The sequence below is a fragment of the Gopherus flavomarginatus genome, chromosome 7 (genome assembly GCF_025201925.1).
Source record: "Gopherus flavomarginatus isolate rGopFla2 chromosome 7, rGopFla2.mat.asm, whole genome shotgun sequence".
Classification (NCBI taxonomy): Eukaryota; Metazoa; Chordata; order Testudines; family Testudinidae; genus Gopherus; species Gopherus flavomarginatus.
In genome coordinates this window covers 107,640,408-107,665,705 of record NC_066623.1, presented here as the reverse complement: position 1 = coordinate 107,665,705, position 25,298 = coordinate 107,640,408, and the positions used below count along the sequence as shown (strand labels likewise).

At 41.1% G+C, this 25,298-nt stretch overlaps 1 protein-coding gene across 6 annotated transcripts in view; it reads left to right on the top strand.

The window, feature by feature from the left end:
- ELAVL4 (ELAV like RNA binding protein 4) overlaps positions 1 to 25,298 on the top strand; it is a 105,150-nt gene that overhangs the window by 4,537 nt on the left and 75,315 nt on the right. Inside the window, exon 1 of one of the 6 annotated variants that reach the window (XM_050961731.1) lies at positions 21,685 to 21,881. The exons of 1 other annotated variant lie outside the window; for it this stretch is intronic. In XM_050961731.1, the coding sequence (XP_050817688.1) occupies positions 21,834 to 21,881 (48 nt within the window). In that variant the 5' untranslated portion in view covers positions 21,685 to 21,833. Of the gene's footprint in view, positions 1 to 21,684; positions 21,882 to 22,190; positions 22,308 to 24,339; positions 24,405 to 24,781; positions 25,000 to 25,298 lie in introns of those variants that run through there. 4 more of the 6 variants (XM_050961730.1, XM_050961733.1, XM_050961736.1 and 1 more) reach the window with 4 other exon arrangements.

Here is a 25,298-nt window from a genome sequence, read left to right as displayed (position 1 = left end):
TTTGGTTTTGGGTTTTATTTTTCTTTGGCAGGGAAAGAGGGCTACAGTGGAGGATCTAAACAACTATATTTGTTGTTTGTAACCTATTTTTGTCTGCTTATTTTTCTCCAATACCTGTTTGCTGGTGATGTAACATGAAATCAAATAGAACATTTTTTAACCTCTTGAAAGAAGGAATATCGTGCTGAAAGTCAGTGTATACTATATAGTATAAAGAGCATGACTTTGATTCGGCTTGGTGCCCCATTATCAAAAGGTGACAGTTACAAAGTTTTACAGTTGCTTATTCACATAATTGATGGAGGTTTGTGAAATTCCAAAACTGTGCAAAAGCATCTGGTAGTCTTGTTGAAAGAATAAATTTATTTTTAAAAGATAAAACGTTTTCAAAAGAACACATCAGTACTGATTTAGAATTAGAAAAAATAATGATGTGAGCAATTCAGTACCCTGATGTGATTTTAAATTTGGTATAAGCTGGTGATTTGGGGATTGTGAAAGTTCATTTTCAGATGTTTTGCTTTAGTACACTGCTTTGACACTGGGGGGGAAAAGGTAAAATAAAAACTATATTTTGCGCTCTTGTTTTCTCTCTGATTATATAGCAACAGTAGTTAATTAACAGTATTATTCTCAGAGCTGTGCTGACATTATTTCCAATATACTAGAAAGGAAGCAAAAAAGCCATATAAATTCTGGTTTCAGTTAAAAGGGTGAAAAAAATGATGTTTGTCACGTTAAAAGGGAGAAAATAGAGATTTAGACCATAGGACTGATGGGATTCTTGGGTTCTATTCCTGACTTTTTCCCAGACTCTCTTTTGGAGCTTGAACAAGTCACTTAAGCCTGTTCTGCACTTAAGTTTTACCAGCATCACTATGTTAGGGGAATGATATATTTTTGTCTTTTTAACCAACATAGCTATGCCGATGGAAGCCCATGTATAGACTTAAGGTATGTCTATACTGGAAACGTCAAAGCGCTTCCGCAGGAACACTCCCGCAGCAGCGCTTTGAAGTGCGAGTGTGGTCGCACACGAGCACTGGGAGAGAGCTCTCCCAGCGCTCCTGGTAATCCACCTCCATGAGGGGATTAGCTCCGAGTGCAGCTTCCGGCACTCAGAGCCAGTCCACACTAGAGCTTTAAAGTGCTCAGACTTGCTACGCTCACCAGCAAATTAGAGCACTATAAAAACACACCCATCCGACTAAAGCACCAATGTAAACAATGCACCAGCGCTGGGAGCTACGCTTCTCATTTCGCTGCGACCACACAAGCCACATTAAAGTGCTGCCATAGCAGTGCTTTAGTGTTGCCAGAGTAGACTAGCCCTTAGGCTTGTGTGATTTTTCTGACCCTCTGCATCCCAATTGAGTTGTTTATAAGATGTAGAATCTTGTTTGTGGAGCGTTTGAGAGCACTGGATGAAAGGCCTTAGGTAACTGAAAAGTGATAATATTGTGGCCTTCTCCAGGACCCCTCTTCATTTCGTCCATAATACAGTTATCCTAATGGTAGCAAAAAGCACCCTCTGGATATACACAGACAGAGATAAATTCAAGTTTGTGGGCCTTCACAGGTTCCCAGAGATCTTGTTGAGAGTAAGTGTACTTCGCTGGTTGGTCAGGAGAGGCCTCAATCTTGGTGCAAGGAGAGTCAATGCCATGTTTTTCCAATTTGCTCCATAGTGAGGAAGCTCAAGGCTAGTGAATATGAAAGAGAGAGTGCCAAAACCTTTGGAGTAATTTGATTGGTGGTGCCTCTTTACTCATGTGAGATCAGCGAATGACCTTGCAGCTTCAGAGATTTAAAAAAAAAAGTATTTTTCAAACTAGTAATGTTCTGAATGCTCCTCTTACACAGGTCATCTGGCTTTGGAGCATTATTCTAAAGCTGCTGGATTTTGCAATATTATATGCAAGTAACCTTTAAAACATGGGTTTATGTAGAGGTGAAATAGTATTTCTGTCAGTGTCTTGTATAACACTGCCAAAGGGTGAGTGAGAAGTTCAGCAGCAATAAATCCTGCCAATGTAGAGTGAGACTTCATGCCGTGCTGGGGAGCTCCGGTCCATCAAATAATTTCCATTGCCTGTGAAATCTGCTTTTATTCTTTTAAATGACTCAACATCTCTTCTTTCTCTGATCTGTCCTATTTTCCCACCATCGTGTGCTGACTCAACAGTAAGGCTATGTGTCGTTACACGCCATAGTGAAACGCCCACTGCGTCCATGTTGTGGTGTGTAGCTGTGTGTGTCAGTGAAAGGCTCTGGCAGAGGGGAGACAGCAGGGAAAGGCTTCAGCCTCTCACCAGTTGGAGCCTTTCTGTTCTGCCAGAGTTTCTCTGCAGCAGAGAGAGGGCTCCAGCAGCAGGGAGCTGGCAGAACCTTTCGCACTTCCTCCCACCTGCCAGTGCCTTTCTCCGCTGCTGGAGTTTTCCCGCGGTGGAGAAAGGCTCCTGCAGCAGGACACTACGCTGCTAAAAATAGCAGTGTTGATTGAGAGGCACAGCTTGGGCAAAGAGAGAACTGTGTAGCCCACAACCTTTATACTCCTAAGCTGTGCCTCACTGTCTGCATTGCTGGTGTATGTACGCTGCATACAGCTGAAAGAAGTGTACAGTGTAGATGCACCTTAACTTTCAGGCTAGCCAGGTTTCCCACTTCATCAGCAGGACCTTAAAGGGAGAGAACTTGCTGTCTGTCCACATTTCCCACAGCTGGCAGAGTGACTGCAGGGGTGAGAAACTCACTGCCTGGCCCAGATATCTTCCTCTGGTAGTAGAAGGGAAGGAAGCTAACAGCCAGGCTTCTGGCCTCCCCCACCCCCCGTTATGCTCTGACCCTGTATGCTGTGACAGCATGGAACACACCCCTCCACTCCCTTTACGCAGGTGGTCTAGTTAATGAGTAAATTTCTGAAGGAAGTAGAGATGTGAATCAGGGTGATTAACATAACATCCATAGCTATATTTTTAAAATCAGATCAAAAAGTAAATGCAGGAGCTGGATGTAGGATGATTTATAGGTCTTAAAAAAAAAAAGTTTTCTCTCAAGACTTTTAGATGGTCTCTCCCCGCCAGTGTTGGGGTTGGGGGGTGTTTGAAGATAGGATAGATAAAAAGTTAAATTTTAATCATCCACTAAATGCTTCCAGAGATTGAGTGTATACAGATTATTGTCCTCCTACCATCCGTGTTCTCTAAAATCAAGGTTCATCACTTCCTGTCCATGGTGAAAGGCTCTTTTTCCTGTCTGCACAGTTATGCCTTTCACTTTTTAAGCTTCTCTTGATGGTTTTATTTGATTCCCTCCGCCCTATCCATTCTGTTGATATATTCTTATTTACAATCCCACCATCCAGCAAGATGAAGGGAAGTTTGAAACCCTTTCCTGTAAAGCTTTTCACAGGGACAGAGTAGACTCTGGTTTCTTTCCTGTTGAAATTTCAGATGCTCATTTAAGAGAGGAAATGGTTTTCCTCAGTGTGTTAGAACCTGTTCTTCTGATGAGGATAAATTGAGGTACAAGCTAGACGTTACGAAGGAACTTGAGATATTGGGCCCAATCCACAGTGAAAGTCCAGGTGATGTGCAAAGGCGACTTTCTCACTAATGTGCACTCCCCTGATTCTCATGCTGCTCTGTGCAGGCTGTTCCTGCTGAAGCCTGCTCTCTCTTATGCTGGGTTGAAATGGACAGAGAGCCAAAAATGCAGTTTAGGATGAATGTGCCATTTGGGATGTCGTACAAGATTAGGGTTGGAAGAGACCTCAGGAGGTCATCTAGTCCAACCTCCTGCTCAAAGCAGGACCAACACCAACTAAATCATCCCAGCCAGGGCTTTGTCAAGCCGGGCCTTAAAAACCTCTAAGGATGAAGATTCCACCACGTCACTAGGTAACCCATTCCAGTGCTTCACCACCCTCCTAGTGAAATAGTGTGTCGTAATATCCAACCTAAACCTCCCCCACTGCAACTTGAGACCATTGCTTCTTGTTCAATCATCTACTACTATTGAGAACAGCTGAGCTCCATCCTCTTTGGAACCCCCCCCCTTCAGGTAGTTCAAGGCTGCTATCAAATCCCCCCTCACTCTTCTGCAGACTAAACAAGTCCAGTTCCCTCAGCCTCTCCTTGTAAGTCATGTGCCTCAACCCCTGATCATTTTCGTTGACCTTCGCTGGACTGTCTCCAATTTGTCCACATCCTTTCTGTAGTGGGGGGGCCCAAAACTGATGCAATACTCCAGATGTGGCTTCACCAGTGCCTAATAAAGGGGAATAATCACATCCACCAAGCAGAGGAGACCTCCTCCTACTCATTCAGGAGTAAGGGGCCTTTTCTCCAGAGAGAAAAAGGCCTCTCTTTCTGAAGCTGTCCTAAATCTGGTGGAGCACTTACAGTATTTGATGGAATGTAAACATCCCTTGAGGTAACAAAATCTGAAGAGTTTAGGATGGAATTTGCCTGGGGACCTACCAAGAAAAGCATGCACTAGGAGCTCTTGCTCAAGAATATTCTTGGCTTCTCTGGTTCTCAAATGAGACTGAGGCCCTGGTATTTACCACATGATCTAAGTCACATTGGAGGGCATCTCCTTGAAGAAAGTGAATCTTTAAATGAAGTTCAGAGGCAAAAATTTCCAGACTAGGAAGGTGAGCAGCAGGAAATGGCAAGCCTTGCCTGTTTTAATGCTATTCTATACATCAACAGCCTTCATGATAGCAACAAAATAAAAGTGGATTACCAAGAGAACAAGGTTTAATATTTTCCTCATCTCTCTCGGCTTTTATAACAGTTTACGTTCTTCTCAAGATCTGTGATCCATAGAAGTGACACCTGATAGAAGGAAGAAAGAATTGAAGGCAAAGCTAAGGCCATTCAGTGCGGCCTTGTATTGCATCCTCCAAGTGAAATCTAAATAGTTTAGGTTGATCTCAATGGAGCAGCTCTAGTAATAGCTGGGTTAGTCCTGAAGGATGCAAGCTGCTTTCCCACCTTTCCAAAGATAAGGCTGTGTGGCTTGTTATCAAAGCTTCCTTCACAATCATGATGGTTAGAAACATAAATTTTGTTTTAAAATGAGCAGCTTGGATTCTGGAACACAATTCTCAGCAAATTCCACAGCTGCAAAACAGCAGGAGCCCCAAATATAAATAAGTTCCACTGTAACTTGTGACTGTCCAAGGCAACAATCACATGAAAATAGCAACGCTGAAAAACTGGAAGGCAGTGGCTTGTGGCTGCATAGGTTAAACATATCTCATCCCATTGCTGGAATGCATTTATATTCTTTCTGGTAGTTTTCTGGAAGTTTTATAGGGATTCCCCAATGCAACAACAAGCAATCTTTCTTTTGATAGTATCACTAGATGCATTGTAACTTGTGCCTAGACATACTCTGATCAGTTCAGATAAAACTTAATTGTACTTCTGACATTGCTCAATAAGGGATCTTTAAAACTCACCTAGCAAACTAGAAGGCTCTATTTTTAACATTGTTCCAAAGATGGGCAATGGAAACTAAAAATATTACTATGCATCAGGTGAAAATACACTTTTTAAAATGTGTTTCATGGGAGAGCCAGTAACAGCTGTTGGCCTACCAAGTAAAGAACATTTATATTTTAAAAAACCTTTAATATTAAGAGGAGATGTTAGTTTGTCTTCAAAATTTCCATAAGCAAAGGGCTGGCTTAACAAGAGAAATCTATAATTATCCTACAGCACTTTTCACAGAGAAAAACTTTCAGTGTTGATGCCTCAGCAAAATTCCAATGAACGTACTTAATCTCTTTTCCTCTCAGTTCTTCCCTGAAATTGAAACTGCGTAGGTTATCTTTTACCTTCTGTCCAAGCAGTATGATTGTGCACTATACAACAGTGTGCTTTACTAGCTAACATGAAAATTTCAGTTTCTGAAGTGGTTTGGGACCTTTTGGATTTAAAGGCATCATATAAATGTAAAATGCAATGAAAATATTAACCAGTAATTTCCACTGATATTTCTGGGAACTACTGAGGACTCAACTCTTTGAAAATCAGGCCACTTATTTAGGAGCCTAAATTCAAGCTTTTTTCAAATATGGACCTATGTACTGAAAGTGCAAGTGTGAAAGTTTCCAAAGTGGGTGCCTCTTCTTCTGCCCACGGAGCTCACATTATCCTGACCAAATAATCTTTAAAAACACCATCAGCCCTTAATATATTTAGCTGTTAAAGCCCTTGACAAAACCTCAGAACCCCTTTGCATCCTCAAATACAAGAAAACAAGAGATTGCTTTTACGGAAAGGTTGTGAGTGTTCAAGATAAGAAGCCTCCTTCCTGAGCATACCTACTTTGCCCACCTACACCAGAATACTCTGCCCGCAAAAACCAGCCCAGCATAAGGGTCATTCTCCAGTGCTGCAGAGCTAATGTGGGGGCTCATGCCTCACATGATCCCTGTTGCAGATTTAACAGATGAACAGAGGTGCAGGTAAGGAGAATGGGAAGTTGATGTGATTGCAGAGCCATTGGCCATTGTCTTTGAAAACTCGTGGCGATCAGGGGAATCCTGGACAATTGGAAAAAGGCAAACATAGTGCCCATCTTTAAAAAAGGGAAGAAGGAGAACCTGGGGAACTACAGACCTGTCAGCCTAACCTCAGTCCCTGGAAAAATCATGGAGCAGGTCCTTAAGGAAACCATTTTGATGCACTTGGAGGAGAGGAAGGTGATCAGGAACAGTCAACATGGATTCACCAAGGGCAAGTCATGCCTGGCTAACCTGATTGCCTTCTATGATGAGATAACTGGCTCTGTGGATATGGGGAAAGCAATGGACGTGATGTATCTTGACTTTAGCAAAGCTTTTGATATGGTTTCCCACAATATTCTTGCCAAAAGTTAAAAAAGTATGGATTAGATTAATGGACTATAAAGTGGGTAGGAAGCTGGCTGGATTGTTGGTCTCAGTGGGTAGTAATCAATGGCTCGATATCTAGTTGGCAGCTGGTACCAAGCGGAGTGCCCCAGGAGGTGGGTCCTGGGGCCGGTTTTGTTCAACATCTTTATTAATGATCTGGATGATGGGATGGATAGCACCCTCAGCAAGTTCACAGATGACACTAAGATGTGGGGAGAGGTATATACACTGGAGGGCAGGGATAGGGTCTAGACAAATTGGAGGATTGGGCCAAAAGAAATATGATGAGGTTCAACAAGGACAAGTGTAGAGTCCTGCACTTAGGACAGAAGAATCCCATGCACCGCTACAGGCTGGGGACCAACAGGCTAAGCACCAGTTCTGCAGAAAAGGACATAGGGATTACAGTGAATGAGAAGCTGGATATGAGTCAGCAATGTGCCTTTGTTGACAAGAAGGCTAACGGCATATTGGGCTGCATTAGTAGGAGTATTGCCAGCAGATTGAGTGAAGTGATGATTCCCCTCTATTCGGTACCGGTGAGGCCACATCTGGAGTATTGCATCCAGTTTTGGGGCCCCCCACTAGAGAAAGGATATGGACAAATTGGAGAGAGTCCAGCGGAGAGCAACGAAAATGATCAAGGGGCTGGAGCACATGATTTATGAGGAGAGGCTGAGGGAACTGGACTTGTTTAGTCTGCAGAAGAGAAGAGTATGGTTAGAGGGGGTTGATAGCAGCCTTGAACTACCTGAAGGGGGGTTCCAAAGAGGATGGAGCTCAGCTGGTCTAAGTAGTGGCAGATGACAGAACAAGAAGCAATGGTCTCAGGTTGCAGTGGGGGAGGTCTAGGTTGGATATTACGACACACTATTTCACTAGGAGGGTGGTGAAGCACTGGAATGGGTTACCTAGTGACATGGTGGAATCTTCATCCTTAGAGGTTTTTAAGGCCCAGCTTGACAGAACTCTGGCTGGGATGATTTAGTTGATGGTGTTCCTGCTTTGAGCAGTGGATTGGACTAGATGACCTCCTGAGGTCTCTTCCAGCCCTAATCTTCTGCGATGCTGTCTATCATAAACCAAGACTGCTATACATAATCTGGTCCTTCCTGTCCTCTGAAAACGCAATACCTTTTTTCAGCTTGGAGCACTTGCTTACCCACTTAAGGAGGAAAGAGGAATTTACCATCTCTGTTTCAAGCTTTCCAAAAAGATCACGAAAGTGAGGGAAAGCACAATACCAGGGTTTAACTTCAAGTGGTTAAATCAGCTCATCCAATTCAAAAAATTCAAGATGGAGGCCCTCCAATCGGCTTGAGTAGTCATACAGCTGGTGGAACGTCTTATGTTGGTCAACCTGGAAGACTCGTACCCTTCACGTATGGATTGTGAAAGTTCAGAAGTTCCTGGGATTTGCCATAGTTTTCCATCTCTGTTTTGTTTCCTGTGAAAATCTCAATCATGCTGCCTCATTTCTGTAATCTGATCTGTGAAAAACTGCGGGGGGGCATGGTTAGTTCATAGGAGTCGGAGTATTGGACTCCTGAGTTCTAATCTAGCCTGTGACGCTGATCTTCTGCACCCTGGGACAACTCTCTTAATCTTTACCATTATTTCCGTCTGTAAATTGTACATAATAAAGGGTGGTGGGCGGATTATTTAATTGATGCTTGAAGAGTGTTTTGCCAATAAGATTGGTGCACATTGAGACACAGTGTAAGGTTTACTTGTTCAATTAGGCCATTTAAAAACTTTATTTTTTCACTACTATAAAATGACTTGCATTAGTTTTAGGGTACACAGTGATTTTTATTGGATCAATGATGAGGTTGACCCAGATGTGGTTGTGAGCTGTTTTTTAATACACAATTGTAAGATTTCGTTACAGTAGATACAATATATATGAATATAAATAAAACATGCTATGTAAGTACTAAGTATTATTAATTTTCCAGGATACTCATAGGTACATAGTTCCCAAGGCACGTTATCATCCTTGGTATTCTGTTCTGTATCTTTTCCAGTATCCTTCCTATACTGAAGATGTGGCCTTGCTAGCCATTTGCACACTGCATGACAATTTTTTCTGATTTCTGTTGTCCCTCTTTTCTGATGTATTCTGGTATCCTGCTGCTGGGCATCCTATTTCTTTCCCTCCAGTATTTTCCATTGGAATCTTTTCTTGATGACTGTGTTACAACTTGTGAACAACAGGACATTAGTCCCAATTTTCAGTCTTCAGCTCTGTCCTCATTACTAAGATTTCTTGGTTTAGGTATTATATAGCACTAATTTATCACTTTAGGTTAGCTGACATTTCCATTTTTGTTCTGAGCCCAAAGATGAATTTTTGGGGAAAGTATAGGCCAAATCTCTGAAGCTGTTCTTGAGTTTGATAAGTTTGGGACGGAGGGACTTTTCACACTTCAAGAAAATTATTTTTGCTCAGATTAAAAATGATGACTGAATTTTGCATGTGAATCTTTCTGGTAGTCTAGATTTCTTTGATAACTAGTTCATTTAATTATTTGCAAGCAGATACATTAAATGACTTAGATGTTGGCATAGAAAGTACGCTTATTAAGTTTGCAGACGATACCAAACTGGGAGGGATTGCAACTGCTTTGGAGGACAGGGTCAAAATTCAAAATGATCTGGACAAATTGGAGAAATGGTCTGAGGTAAACCGGATGAAGTTCAATAAAGACAAATGCAAAGTGCTCCATTTAGGAAGGAACAATCAGTTTCACACATACAGAATGGGAAGAGACTGTCTAGGAAGGAGTATGGCAGAAAAAGATCTAGGGGTCATAGTGGACCACAAGCTAAATATGAGTCAACAGTGTGATACTGTTGCAAAAAAAAGCAAACGTGATTCTGGGATGCATTAACAGGTGTGTTGTAAACAAGACACGAGAAGTCATTCTTCCGCTCTACTCTGCACTGGTTAGGCCTCAGCTGGAGTATAGTGTCCAGTTCTGGGCACCGCATTTCAAGAAAGATGTGGAGAAATTGGAGAGGGTCCAGAGAAGAGCAACAAGAATAATTAAAGGTCTTGAGAACATGACCTATGAAGGAAGGCTGAAAGAATTGGGTTTATTTAGTTTGGAAAAGAGAAGACCGAGAGGGGACATGATAGTAGTTTTCGGGTATCTAAAAGGGTGTCATCAGGAGGAGGGAGAAAACTTGTACACCTTGGCCTCTAATGATAGAACAAGAAGCAATGGGCTTAAACTGCAGCAAGGGAGATTTAGGTTGGACATTAGGAAAAAGTTCCTAACTGTCAAGGTGGTTAAACACTGGAATAAATTGCCTAGGGAGGTTGTGGAATCTCGATCTCTGGAGATATTTAAGAGTAGGTTAGATAAATGTCTAGACAGTATTTGGTCCTGCCATGAGGGCAGGGGACTGGACTCGATGACCTCTCGAGGTCCCTTCCAGTCCTAGAGTCTATGAATCTATAAAACAATTCAGTGATATACCTGTGAACACTTTCTCATTTTGTGCACTCTAGGTACTTTGCCAACAGGAGAAACAGCAGTACTTGCTACAGTATATTAACATCTATACAGAAAGTTTTTGGCTTTCTCTACTGGCAGAGTTCATTCTGCTTATAAATCCTGGAAGGGCAAACTGTGGCATTTACAATGTCTGCTGGTGAATCCAAGCTGCAGTAGCTCTAGATTAAAAAAAAAAAACCATGGAAATGAAAGTATAAAAATGTATATTACTTGTAATACTAAGGTTAAAAGGTTAGGAAGTGGAAGAATTTATAAGTCTCATTGCAATATTAAACTTGGCTAGTTATATCAGTTACATCTTGTTTTCCTGTGTTTCCTTTTGAATTACGTGCTTTAATAAAATGTATTAAATGCATACCAGACATAAAGGACAAACAATATGACTGAGGCCTGGTCTGCACAACACAGTTCGACGCAAGGCAGGTCAGGTAGGCAGGAAGCTGCCCCTCTATTTTAAAGCCCTGCCAATTTTTGAAATTCCTTTTCCTGGTTGCCTGGCTTGATGAGTGCATATGATAGCTCTCCATTGTTAAGTGTAGCTTCCCAGCTGACCATGCCAGCTATGCACTCCAGACACTCTCCTGCCTGGAATAGATAGAAGATATTGGCTTTCCTGGGTTTGTGGGGAAAAGAGGCTGTGAGGTGCAGCTCTGATCCCACGTTTCTATGGCCGGACATCTCTGAGCAGATTGCTCAGAGGATACAGGAGAAGGGCTACAGCAGGGACTAGCCGCAGTGCCGCGTGAAAGCCAAGGAGCTACGTCAGGCATACTAGAAGGCCAGGAAGGCCAACAATTGATCTGACGCAGAGCCACAGGCCTGGCACTTTTACAAAGAGCTACATGCCATCTTGGGCAGAGACCTCACCCTCTCCTCTGAGAGAGCACTGTGGATACTTCTGAGGAGCCCGAGTCACAGGCCTCTGCCGTGAACAATTGGGAGGAAGAGATAGATGAGGAGAAGGAGGAGGAGTATTGGGGTCAGGCGACTGGGGATCCAGCTGTGCAGCAAGCCAGGACCTGTTTTTTACTCTGCTGCAGTTCAGCTGGTCCCGACAATTGAGCATGGGTGAGCCAGATGCATGGGAAAGGAACTTCTGGTGAGTGTGTTGTTTACTTTGAAATTACAAGGAATGCACACCCAAAGTAGCAGGACTCATCTTTTGATTTGCTCATTTTTTAATTGTGCTAGAAGAGAGAGTGAAACAAACCAGAGGTAGAGTTGCTATTTGCGTTTCATTCCCCCCCCCCAGTGTTAAGTAGTGGGGGCAACATGGAGCAGTTTGTTTATATGCACTAAGATGTCCCATGAATCTTCTGTAGAGTTCTTGATGAAACTTCCATGGAGGTGGTCTGCTATCCTCTGCCGAAGGTTTCTGGGAAGGGCTGCCTTATTTCTTCTGCCACAGCAGGACCCTTTCCCATGTCACTTAGCCATTACTTCAGCAGGCACCATAGGCTAGCAGCATTCAGATCCGGATGACATCGGGGTGCCAGCAGCAGCTATGTGTTCTCTGCCAGGAGTGAGAGATCCTGCAAGCCATTGCTGCATCTGGGAACGAGCACAGGGCTTGGAGAATCACCCTAGCAGACAACATGGACAAGGTTAGAGTAGAGAGGAGAAAAGAAAAGGAGAGGGGCATGCATCAGGAGATGCTTGTGCTTCTCAGACAGCAAACAGATGCTGCAAACTCTGGTGGACCTGTAGGTTCAACACACCTGTGTTCGCCTCCTTCTGCAGAATATAGAAAGCTCTATATCATGATCTTCCTATACCTCCCCTCCTCCCCCGAACAACATTCAACATGGCATCAGGGGCTAGTGCACTACCCTTATCACTCCTCCGAGGGTACATTACTGAAAATAACAGCTTCACGTGCATTGATCTGTGAAAGACACGGTTGGTGTATGTGTACCTGAAATGGAAATGACTGTTCTTTCCCCTTCATAAGTTCTGTTCGGTTAATTTATTAAGTTTTATTAAGTTCTATTTTTTTTTATTTGCCTCGTTCATGTTATGGAATAAAATTATATTTTTGGAACATAATTTATCTTTATTAGTTCACAACTTGTGCTGGCTGGTGACGAACTGGTCTGACAGCAATCAATTTCCTGTTACTTCACAGTGTCACAGAACCCATAACACCATTTGCAAACAATGTTAATAGGTGCATTGATGTTAGATTACTACATACACAGCCATCACTACAAGATTCATTCCAGGCCACAAAAGAGAGAGACCATGTAGAGCATATTACAACAATGCACACTGCTCTGGCTAACTATTAAAATGATCTTTCAAAGCCTCCCTGAGCCATATAGCTCCACGTTGAGCTCTTCTAAAAGCCCTTCTGTCTGGATGTTCATTTTCAACAGACAGCTGGTCTACCTTTGCAGCTGGGGAAAACTTTTCATCCCGGGAAAACTTTTCCCCCTTTGCTTCACAGATACCATGAAGGACATAGCAGGCAGCTGTAACCATTGAGCTATTCTGTTCACTGAGATCCAGTCTTGTAAATGAACAATGCCAGTATTATTTATTCCTCCTCAGAACACAAGAACTAGGGGTCACCAAATGAAATTAAAGGCAGCAAATCTAAAACAAACACAAGGAAGTTTTTTTTTCACACAACACACACTCAGCCTGTGGAATTCTTTTCCAGAGGATGTTGTGAAGGCCAAGACTATTACAGGGTTCCAGAAAGAACTAGATAAGTTCATGGAGGATAGGTCCATCAGTGGCTATTAGCCAGTATGCGCAGGGATGGTGTCCCTAGCCTCTGTTAGCTGGAAGCTGGGAATGGATGATGAGATGGATCACTTGATGATTACCTGTTCTGTTCATTCTCTCTGGGACACCTGGCACTGGCCACTGTTGGAAGACAGGTTACTGGGCAAGATGGATCTTTGGTCTGACCCAGTATGGCCCTTCTTATGTTCAGTAACCAAACGACCAAAGGCACATTCTTCTGTCATTCTGCACCTGCTGAGTCTGTAGTTGAAGTGCTCCTTTGTGCTGTCAAGATGACTGGTGTACAGCTTCATGAGCCATGGGAGAGGGTTGGCTGAGTTGTCTAGGATCATTGTTGGCAATTCAATATTCCCAATGATAATCTGCTGGTCAGGAAAGAAAGACCTTCCTTGCATCTTTTTGAGCAATCTTATGTTCTTAAAAATGCACGTGTCATGCACCTTCCCTGACCAGCCCACAGTGATGTTGGTAAAGCATCCCCGGTGATCCAGCAGCTCTCATAGACGGTGGCCCTTGAGGTGGATTTCCTGACTCCATAATGATTCCTGACAGATCAGTAGCAATCCAGCAGTGCAAGTTTCCACAGTGTAATCACCACTCACTTCTCAACTGTCAGTGGAGCTCTAAATTTGGTGTCCCTGCGCTGACGGGCTGTGGTGAGCCTTGTGCGTCCGTAAGTTCTGCAGCCACTGCTAGTCATCCCAAACCTGCACTGCAATGCACTCCTACAAGTCAGTGCTTGTTTCTTGGGCCCAGAACCGGTGCACAGCCATTTCCAGGTGCTCTGTGGACTCCACCAACAACCTTGAATTGTTTCTTTCTGTGTCCCACAGCAGTTCAGCCTCCAAAAAATCGGCATGTTCCCCACCGTTCCTCTTGCAGGTCTACAAATACTGCAGGATCAGGTACCTGTTGCTTGCAGCACTCATGAAAATAGTGAAGAGCTGTGCATGCTCCATGCTTCTATCAGCTGGCAGACAGTGAGGAGTGATGCACGGGTTTGTGGGACTTCAAAAAGAAGGCAGGAAATATTATGGGCTCTGGATTAAATGATGTGATGGAGAACACAGTATTATGGGAAGTTGATCTCATACTCCCAGTCGCCCCTGCACAACTCATTTCAACCCCATCAGGCATTTCAAGAACTTCCCAGAAGACCCTGCACTGGAAGGTGACGAGTGCGCATTGGGATACCTCCCCACAGTGCACTGCATTCTGCATTGATACAAGTGCTCCTGGTAAAGATGCGCACTGCCGATACAGGGAGCCAAGTGTGCACGCACACATCAATAATTTAAAAACTGCAGTGGCTATGTGCTGATGTAATTTAGGTCAAGTTAAATTTGTAGTGTAGACATGGCCTGAGTTAGCATTATTATTTACTATACACTGATGATCAGGGTTATGGGTATGGACCCATGTTTTCAAAGACCTCTTTTCTGACATACTCTGCTGCATATAGGCAGTCTGTATAGGTAGGCACTTTGCCCACATCACCATAGTATCTGAGCCCATTGCAATCATTAATATATTAAATGAATGCACCCATTTTTTACAGATGGTGAACTGAGCACAGGGTAGTTTAAGTAATGTGCCACACATTAAATTAGGCTATCCATAAATCTTTCCTGCACTTTCAAAGGCCTTGGGTTAGGTACCCAAATAAGTGGTGTGATTTATTTTTTCTCCAGAGATGCTTACCACATGCAGCCCTTGTTGAATATGTACATCCTCCATTATCTTCATCTCTAAAAATAACACAACATATTTAGATGGATAAATGTAGGCATCTAAATTGGCAGATGATGTCCTTAGTTTTCTGTGCACCCGCAGGAAAATAGAGATTTCAAAATGTTTTTTGAGTTCCTAGATTGGTTGAAAATTAGCTGAGAATACTGCGTGGGCAAAGTTCCATCTGTGAAAGTTAGAGTGACTTTTTTTAAGAGAGCACTGTAGTTCTCGTCTAGGGTTGGACTATAAAAGTAATGGGAGCAGAGGGGAAGCCCCTGTTAAGGGTTTAACCCTAGTGCTTTATTAGGACATTGAATAGGATGCGTGAGAGGGAGAGGTTTGCCAAATAGCCAGCCTCCCTGGATCTCATTCCTCAAAGTACTGTGGCAATCATTTGTACCAAGGAAGACGAGAGTTGGCAGGGTCTGGGAGACTAGGACTTTACAGCAGTGAAATTGACCTTGGTGACAATGGTCTTGGAGTATGTTGATTTTCCTTTTTTTGCAGGTGGCACGATGCTGTCTGGGCAGCCTCATGGATGTTGGTGCTATCCGCTGAGGCCACAACAGCATAGATCTGCATGGCTTATTCCTGTGTTTGCTTGTCCATGGGGACACTGATTGGTTACTGATCTTGCTGAGCAGTATTACAAGGAAATACTACAGATGTAAGGATGCTGCAGAATGGCTGATACCAGTGGTGTCCTAAATAGTCTGCTTAGATGAGTCCATAGATGGAGTACCAAGGACCATGCTGATCTTAATTGGCATGGGAGGAAATAGCTGAGCTTGATCATGCTCTCCAATCATTCAGTGCAGAGATGGAGGACCATCACCTTGTTCAGCCTGTACCTCTGCAATGCTTGCACCTCTGATATTTTCAGGAAGCACTTGTATGGCTGGTAGACCTTATGTGAAGGGTAAAGGTGTGTCCTCTTCTGCCATTTGCACTTCCTTAGTCTTCTCCTAATATATGAGCTCAGCATCACTGCTTATTCCTCTCCCTGACTCCTGTTTGCTGCACCCTCCCCAGCATCTTCTCTGATTTGTTTCCGTCTCTGGCCCCTAAATCCACGTCTGTCTCTTTCCTGCAACATTATCCCTCCTGAATACTTCCTTCTCTCCTTGTCTCTTGTTCAGATGTATGCGTTTAGGGAGCTGAGGGGTGGGTAGGGTTGTGCTGCTGCTTCTTGCAACCAAGCAGTATACACAGCATCCAAAGAAGGGGTGATTTGAGGAGTACTTTTACCGGTGTCTTCTACCGGTAATTCTACCGGTATCTCTGGATGATGCATGCCTGCGTCACTACAAGCATGTTGTTTAGTATCAAGTAAAAAGCGAAAGAGTCCTGTGACACCTTATAGACTAACAAACGTATTGGAGCATAAGCTTTCGTGGCCGAATAGCCGCTTTGTCACAAGCATGTGTGCATCTAAGTCTGGATGCCCATCTTGCATTTCTGAAAGTTGGCTTTTGACACTTATCCCTGAGACCACTCCGCCTGTCCCACCTCTTTGCATTATCTCCATTTTGTCATGAACGTGGTCTGGATGTGCCCATCAGTCTCCTCTGAAAATCTCGTGTGCTCCAATCTTCCACTAGCACTTAAACATAACTACCCACTGGGGGACTTGCACATACACAGACATTCAAAAATTGCACCCTCGTACCTGAAGCAACTGTAAAGGGTCTGAATTACATACATCTCTTGAATAAAATGAACACCCAATACAGTAACACTAAATGATACATATGTGCAAAGAAGCTGAGTTGTGGTTTCTGTGGGAACCGTAAGTGAATCTCTTTGGTTTTGTTTGTCCAAATGCTTATGTTAGTGTTGTATTTATATAGGATTGGGGGGGGGGGCGTTGGTTAAATATCCTTACATTCAGAACTTTCTGAATCAGGTAGCTCTGTATCCACAGCAAAGCAACTGGATTTCCAGCGGGAGTCCTAGGATCTTTTTCTCTTTCTCTTTCTCTCTCTCTCTCCCACGCTAAGAGAAATCACTGTGCACCTGACGTAACATTCCATCACTATCAGAGCTTGCACAGCTGTTTTGTACGGTCCACAGTTGGGGTACAATGAGAGGCAATAATGGCTTCTTACATAGCAGTGTGCAGATAAACAAAACTCCCAATACAATCTTACTTTCTTTTGCCTGCTGCTTCTTCTGCTCTAAGCCAAGAATTCTACAATGTACCGTGTTTTAGATGATTCCAAAACCTCCTCTTTTTAATACGTGGTGTAGTTATACATAGACCCGTCCTAAATTTCTCAGCCTCCTTGAATCCATGTAAATTCCCTAACCTTATAGAACAGTTTACCTGAAAACCATTTTAGCATTGCCTAGTGCATTGTTTTTGATTACCTAGATCTCTACTTAGTTTCCAGAGGGCAATCAATTATTTATTTAAACCATTCAGTGGTTAAATTACACTATCTTATAGCTCTATACTGTACATTAATGGTTTAATTAACCGTAATTTAAAAAAATCTCACTGTTGTATGTGTTGCTTGCTTTTTTACTCAGCCTATTTGTTGTTTTGTAATTGTTGCTTGACTATTCATTTCTCTCTCCAAATTCACAATTTTTTTAAAGCTTTTGGATGTTGCACTAAACCTCTAGCTATTCATGGTTCCGTTATATATGTAAGTGTCCTTTTTAGACATGTCTAAAAAAATCCATTTCCCCCTTCCCCACAAGCTCTCCAGTGTTGTGTTCTTAATGCAGACTGACTTTTTTTGGAATCAAATTTTGGGTTAGATACCATTGACATTTAGGCTCTTGGTTTTATACTCAATTTGATGGCTTTCACTATTTGTCATGTGCATAGTCAGTTTTTTCAAGCTTTCTTAAAACTTTGCAGATGACTTTTAAAATAGGCAGACCTGTCTCCGCTGAGCAAGTGTGCATGTGTCTATAAGAAGTTTCCATCCCCTTTGAACATGTTTATTTTGTCTTTTTATATTTGGAAGAGAATGGGGTACCTGTCCTGATCCTGTAGTGCAGATTTTGTTAAAATTTTGTCATCTGTGGTGATGTGTTCTTCATGAGTCAGTGCATGTATCCATTTGAGTCGTCTCTGGCTCGTCTTGGACCTGACGCTGAGCACTGCTGAGCACCCCACAATCTGCAGAATTGCGAATGCTCAGAATCTTTCCAGGATCACAGGCCCTTGAACACTTAAATTCTTGGTGTGAAGCTGGTGGAGACATAGTATTGACATGTGAGATCTTTCCCATAGATACTGCATTTCCACACAGATTCTCCAATGATAGCATAGGGCAAACCTTAGTGCTTGCACTGTGTATCTCTTTTTCCAAGTCTGTTGTTTAGTGTTGAATCACACTGTGGTTCAACCTCCTCTCTCTACTCCACCTTCCCTCCACCCCCAAGAAACAAATTAATATCCTTAGATCCCAAATAAATCTTTGATTTTATATGGTTATAATAGAAATATCCTAGAAAACAATTCATATACTTCTAAGCTTGCCTACCTAGTCCTCTGTAGAAGAGTGGAAAAAGAAGAGTCAGTTGAAAATGCCAGGTTGTAGTTCACAGAGAGCAGTATTTAAGTGGCTTGCTATAATCATATTAGGATAGAATTCACCAAATTCTTTATTTTTTACACTGCACTAGAATAGACTGTTACTGATTTCCCCCCTCCCCCCTTTGATGATTAGCTTCAAAATTCACGCAGCATAAATGTTAGAGTTCTGCAGCAATGTATTCTGAAACTGGTGTGAAAAGAGTCTGGGTTGGGGTTTTGTGTCCTTGCACATGAAAGCTCTGGTGCTTTCCTAATAGACTGAAAATGAGACTACTGCTGCTCTATAAGAGGTCTGTTCTAGCCACATTTCTCTGCAGCTTGGCAGATGGTGGCATGTCAATGGTTTCTTATTGATTGGTTGAATTTGCCTCAGGGTAGTAGGAGGAAAGGTCCTTAAAAATGTGCTTCAGGTCCTTTTTTTGTTCTTTGTTTTGTGTTTTTAAAATACATTTATAAAATATTTCTGTTTAAATCAGAGGAATGGCTGGTAATCAAAATACTGAAGTTATCTGCAAGTAAAAAATAACATTCCTGAAACCCTTAAATATATTATCTCCAAGATGAGAAAGCCAAGATCATTTTATTTACTAAATGATTACGTTAAAGTGTTAGAAAAGAAGTGACATTTTTAATTAATATTCAAGATATACGGTGAGTGAGAAAATAAGCTCATTTCATAAATCCAGAAATGGGTGGAAATAACCTTTCTTCCCCATATAGAAAGTGGAGTGGAAAATTAATATATTCAAGAAGGTTAAATCATAGCTGCATCACTTACTATTATTTAACAGGCAAAACAGAATATCATTTGTGTGTGTATGTGTACACACACACACACACACACACACACACACACACACACACACACACACACACACCCCTTAACCCACTGAAAAGTATTCATAGAGACATCCATGTATGAAGAAATATAGTAATGTAGGTAATACTATGTATTTGACAAGTCAAAATCACGTGTTCATATGGTTTGTCACATTTTAATAAAATAGAATATTTGGAAAATAACATGACCTTTACTTTCAGTAAATAACCTTATTAGGTCCTGCTCCCACTGAAGCCAGTTGCAATGGGATTTCAGTGGGATTCAGTTCTGGCCCGTAATAAATAACACTCTTATGTGATTTCGTTGTTTTTCATTCTTCCCCACACCACCAATTTGTGCTTTAAATTTTAAAATGTGAATTGTAAGCTGTTCAGGACAGGGACTGTCTTTGCTACAATAAGGTTCATAACTGGTTGGAAAACAGTTCCCAGGGAGTAGCTATTAGTGGTTCACAGTCAAGCTGGAAGGGCATATTGAGTGGGGTCCCTCATGGATCAGTTCTAGGCCCAGTTCTCTTCAATATCTCTATCAGTGATTTAGATAATGGCATACAGAATACACTTAAAGTTCGTTGACAGTACACAGCTGGGAGGGGTTGCAAGTGCTTTGGAGGATAAGATTAAAATTCGAAATGATCTGGTCAAACTAGAGAAATGGTCTGAAGTAAATAGGATGACATTCAGTAAGGACAACTGTGAAGTACTCCACTTGGGAAAGAACAATCTGTTGTACACATTCAAAATGGGAAATGACTGCACAGGCAGGAGTACTGCAGAAAGAGATCTGGGGCTCATAGTGGATCACAAGCCAAATATGAGTCAACAGTGTGACACTGTTTCAAAAAAGCAAACATCATTCTGGGATGTATTATCAGGAGTATTGTAAGCAAGACGTAAGAAGTAATTCTTCCACTGTACTACGCACCAATTAGGCCTCAGCTGGAGTATTGTGTCCATTTCTGGGTGCTGCATTTTGGGGAAGATGTGGACAATTTGTGGAAAGTCCAGAAAGATCAACAAAAATAATTGAAGGTCTAGAAAACATGACCTATGAGGGAAGATGGGAAAATTGGCTTTGTTTAGTCTGGAGAAGAAAAGACGTGGGAGGGGACATAACAGTTTTCAAGTACATAACATTTTGTTACAAGGGGGAGGAAGCTGAATTGTTCTTGTTAACCTCTGAGGCTAGGAGAACCAATGGGCTGTAGTAGCAGCAAGGGTGGTTTAGACTGGACATTTAGGAAAAAATTCCTAAATGTCAGTGTTGTTAAGGACTGGAATATATTACCTAGGGGTCTGTGTGGAATCTCCGTCATTGGACATTTTTAAGAGCAGGTTAGACGAACACCTGTCAGGGATGGTCTAGATATACTTAGTTCTCCCTTCAATACAGGGGACTGACTAGAAGACCTCTGAATTCCCTTCCAGTCCAATGATTCTGTTACATGTTTATACAGCATCTAACACAGTGGGCCCCACATCTGATTGAGGCCTTTGGGCACTGCTGTAGAGTATTGAGTGAATTCATAACTTTGTATGACAATAGAAACATTCCTTGTTGTAACAGATCTAAAGTAAAACAAAGGAAAATTCTTAAGTTTATAGAAATATATTGATGAGGAGAATGTAGTAAGCATTTCTAAGTCTTCTTAAATTGCTGTTGAAAATGATGATCAGTCTGGTACTTTTGTCTGGACTTGTGCTCTGATAGTTTATCATGCATTTTCTGACTCTTGGTTTAGTTTTGTTTACCATCACAATATTAGGTTAGGTAATCTGTTATTTTACCTGAGGAAGTTGTAGTCTGTCTATTCTCCAACTTCCCTCATGCGGGCCCCCCCCCATGTTTACTATAAATGAATGTTGTGTTCGTGTTTACTTGAACCAGTTTATCATCCTGTGCTCAATGTTTTTGCTGTCTTCTGTCAAGAGACCATTTGCACTGGTGGTGTTCCCTTGTAAAGTACATTTCATCCTGTCTGCTGATTGGGTTTTTTCATTAAGTTCATTCTTGCCACATGAAATGTTTGTGTGTAATTGTGTTTTAGGTTCCTTTTTAGGATTTTTTTTTTAAATGATTTGCTAATGAAAGTTCATTGGCTTGTTTCTTTGTCTTATGGGGAGCAGATGATTGACCAAAAAATGCAAAATATGGGCACTTTTTGGCTTCTATACTACAACTAAAGACTGTTCCAAGAAAAATCTTTTAAGACGGTTATTTGAATCTGTGCACACTGCCCACCTGGTGGTTGTAGAGTGAACTGTTACTTCACAGAATAGTTTAAACAACAGCCATGTTTGGGGCAGGCTGATCTTGCAAAGAGAGCAGTGCATATAACAGGAGTGTACTGTGTGTGAGATAAGGAGAAAATTCAGTTCACTGACTAGATGTTTTAATGTGCCAACTCTAGGGAAATAACATATTGACTATACTGTTGCGCGCAAGAAAATTGAAGAACCCTTTGCAGACAGAGGGCTTGCAAAGGATTCTTTCTGTTTCTCTTAAACCAAAATCTGTGGCAAGATGTTTGAAATCAGCAGGACGCTTAATGCTGCTTTGTTAAATAATGAGGTAATATTTTGTCACTTTTCTGGGCAGCATCTGTTTTTTTCCCACCTTTTTTAATATGTTTATGAAGGATTCAGTTTATTCTTTTGAAAGTAAGAGATTAAAAAATCATTCTTCACTTATTTTGTTTCCTTTTGATGCTTTTGGACATTTGGGTTGTCTTTATTTGCGGTTTCAGTCGGCTGCTGTTGCCTAGGACATTATGCCACGTAAGGCTTCTAAACTGCACAGAGTAGGTAGTTATTAACGCTGAATTGGCTTCTGGTATAGTCCATCTGGGCTCTGTATGAGAGAGCTTGCTGGCGGCTACTGATGCTAAGATACCCGCAACCTTTGGGATGTATGCATGGTGTAGGGGGGCTCAGTGATATGAGATCACTTCTTTTAAGGGAAACTGTCATTAATGAGTCAAGAAACTGCTCATTTATGGTAAGGAGAGAGGGGTGGGGGGGACAGGACAAACAGCCCTGTGATTTCATTTTGATATTGGATTAGGTGTTTAAGACAAGTTTCTTTTTGTGGGGACGGAGGCTCGCATAAAAATAAGGCTGTTCTCAGAGGTTTACTGGCTGATTCTGAGAGACTATATTGAGAATTTGATGCTTTACAAATGTGTCACAACTCTGATGCAGTGGTCTGCCACTTACCCTGAAAGATGAATGCTACTATTGGAAACACGATAATAAGGTTGACTTTTTCAACAATAGGATTCTGCCTTTGTCTTTAGAGAGAGGCCTCTGAGGACATTTGTGCGTTTGTTTTAGTATTCCTGTGAAAGATTTGGTGTGTGGGTTTGTGGGTTTTTTGTTTTTTTTTTTTTAAAGTGATCAGTGTACAAAGTACATGAAATCTTAGTTTTGCAAAACAGCTAATTGTTTAGGACTGCAATGTGAGATTGTTTCAGAAAAATGGCTGAATCTTTTGATATGCATAACATTAATTTATAGCTAACAAAGTGTGCTGAGGTTGAAAAGGCTGAAAAAAAGATTTCTCCATCCCTTGTTCAATTTTGTTAACCCCTGAAGAGACCTTAAGTAAAAATCTGCATTACAAATGAAACTAATATTCAGTGTGTTTTGGGACCAGAACATATGATGATGTACGAGTTATGCAGTGTTTTGATGCTAGTGAATTCACTCTAGTATTTCAGTTTGAGTTGCATAGATTGATTTAGGAAACCTATCCTACAACCCGGTGTAATCTTTGCTAGTTTTTGCTAAGCTTCAAATGTTTTTAAAACTATTGTGTGATAAGAGAAATCCTCTGCAGCCATTTAAACTATCCATAATAGATGTTAATTGAATTCGGTGTTCACTCCATGGGTAGGAAGGGTTCATTTATTTTAAATGTTTTTTCTAATGTGTGTTTCTGCTTCTATGATCCATTTGTATCTACATTATTTAAAAGATAAATATATTTCCTACATTGTACTATTTGTTTAGTCTGTGACTTGGGTTTTTTGTGCATGTGGATGCTTTAAAGACATTTTAAAACGTACAGAGTACCCTTTACGAGATTAACAGTTTTGAGTTAATATTTGTACTTTAAAGAAACTTTTCCCAAAATGTTAATTATATATTGGGGTGGGGTAGGCTTGTGGTGTTTCATAAAACCATTTCTTATTTTATGCAGTGAAGAGCTAAATGAGCATATATCATGGCCCATGCTAGCGTTCACCGCAGCTTTTACCTTTCTATCTGTTCCAAAATAGAAATATTAATAATTATTTTGGACATTTTTTAAAAATTTTCTTCTTACTGTACACATCCAAGATAAAACTAAACGATTTAAATGTCAATATTACATAGAATTAAAATTGGTAGTTTTAGATTAGATAAACGTTATTCTCAGGTTAGATGTGAAAACAGGATGCTATGTGTTGTTATCTTGGCTACCATGTGTAAAATCAACAAACCCCTAAAATATTTCTTTTTTGAAGAAGATGGGGATATAAATCTTTCCTAATTAAGAGAATTTTCAATAAAGTTGCCATAGTGGAAAGTTTGTGAAATATTGTTGTTTATAATTGGTGATTTGGTGCTTTGTCTGTGGAAGCAAGTAAAAGATAAGTGAGTGTGTTTATTACAAAGTTAAAGCATGTTGCTTATTACAGTTGAAAAATAATTTCATTTAAATGCCCAGGTTTATTTATCACTTCCTTGTAAAGCAAGCGAGCAATGAAATGAGATATCTGGATAATTATAAAATACTCTTTCTATTCTGGTAAAGTGTGTTGGTAAGTAGATACTATATTTTAGACATATAATCAAGTGCAAGTAATATCAAACCTGCCTTTAAAACTATGTATAAATTTGAAAGTTTCTTACTGCAAAAGGGAAAAAAAAGTTTGTTTATTAAAATCAATAGTACCTGAGAATAAATGCGGTTAAAATGCACATTAAAGTGCTTTTGTCATATCTTTAAGCCTAGAGGCAGATCATTAAATATGCATTTCTCCGGAAAGCAACTGTCGAGAAAGATAAGGTGGTTAAAATACTCCAGACCTCAAAGCCACGCATGCAAGAGGTAAGAGGTTGCAGTCATTGAAGCATGGCTGAGGTATGGCACCTCCATGATGGAGGTATATAAACTGTAGATATGGCCTGTAACTGTTACTGTACTTCTGGGGTAGGGAGAGATAAAATGCATGTATATGTGTTGTTTTTTCAACTGGGCCTTAATTACTAGACACAAGCAGCAGTTCAGAAATCTGGTCTCTGTTGTTGTAGAGGTCACCAAATCATTAACATTGTCAATCTGGGAGTAGCTAATTTCAATAGCACCTGATGTTGCAACGCCTCCTTTAGTTTCCGTAGCCAATCAGATCCTGGCTTCAGCTGACAGATGGTCCCATAAATGGATGTAAAAAGGAGAAGCTGCAAGCCAATTTCAGTAAGGCTCTGTTCACTTGTTCTTATCTACATCCTAGAATCGGGGGCTTCAACACAGTGCACTTTTTATGATTATTCTTCTTTTGCTGCACAAAACGTCTGCACTGTGCTTTGTGGATTTTTTTTTTTTTTTTTTTACAAAAAAAAATATTAAATCCCTGAAACCATAGCAAATCTTAGAAGAGTTGAAGCTTTTCAAGACCCAATATTTGCCATTAAGAATGGTTATGGTAGGTATTAGTAGATTTAAAATCTGTTTATAGTAATTATATATAAATAGATAGATATATAACATAGATTTCCCCAAATCTGCATCTTTATCAGTTTGTTTTCACGAGTTTAGTTGCTGTGACTGGTTTCTTTCTACATTATGTATCTCCGTCTCTCTCTCCCCTTTTCTCTCTCTCTCCTATTTAATGCCTTCATATCCTTTAATAAAGGATGTACTTTGTCATTTTTAAGGTCATTGTGATTTCTCTCAGAATAAAGAAAGCTGATTTCTAACGTGAGGCTGTGTGTGGCGAACTGA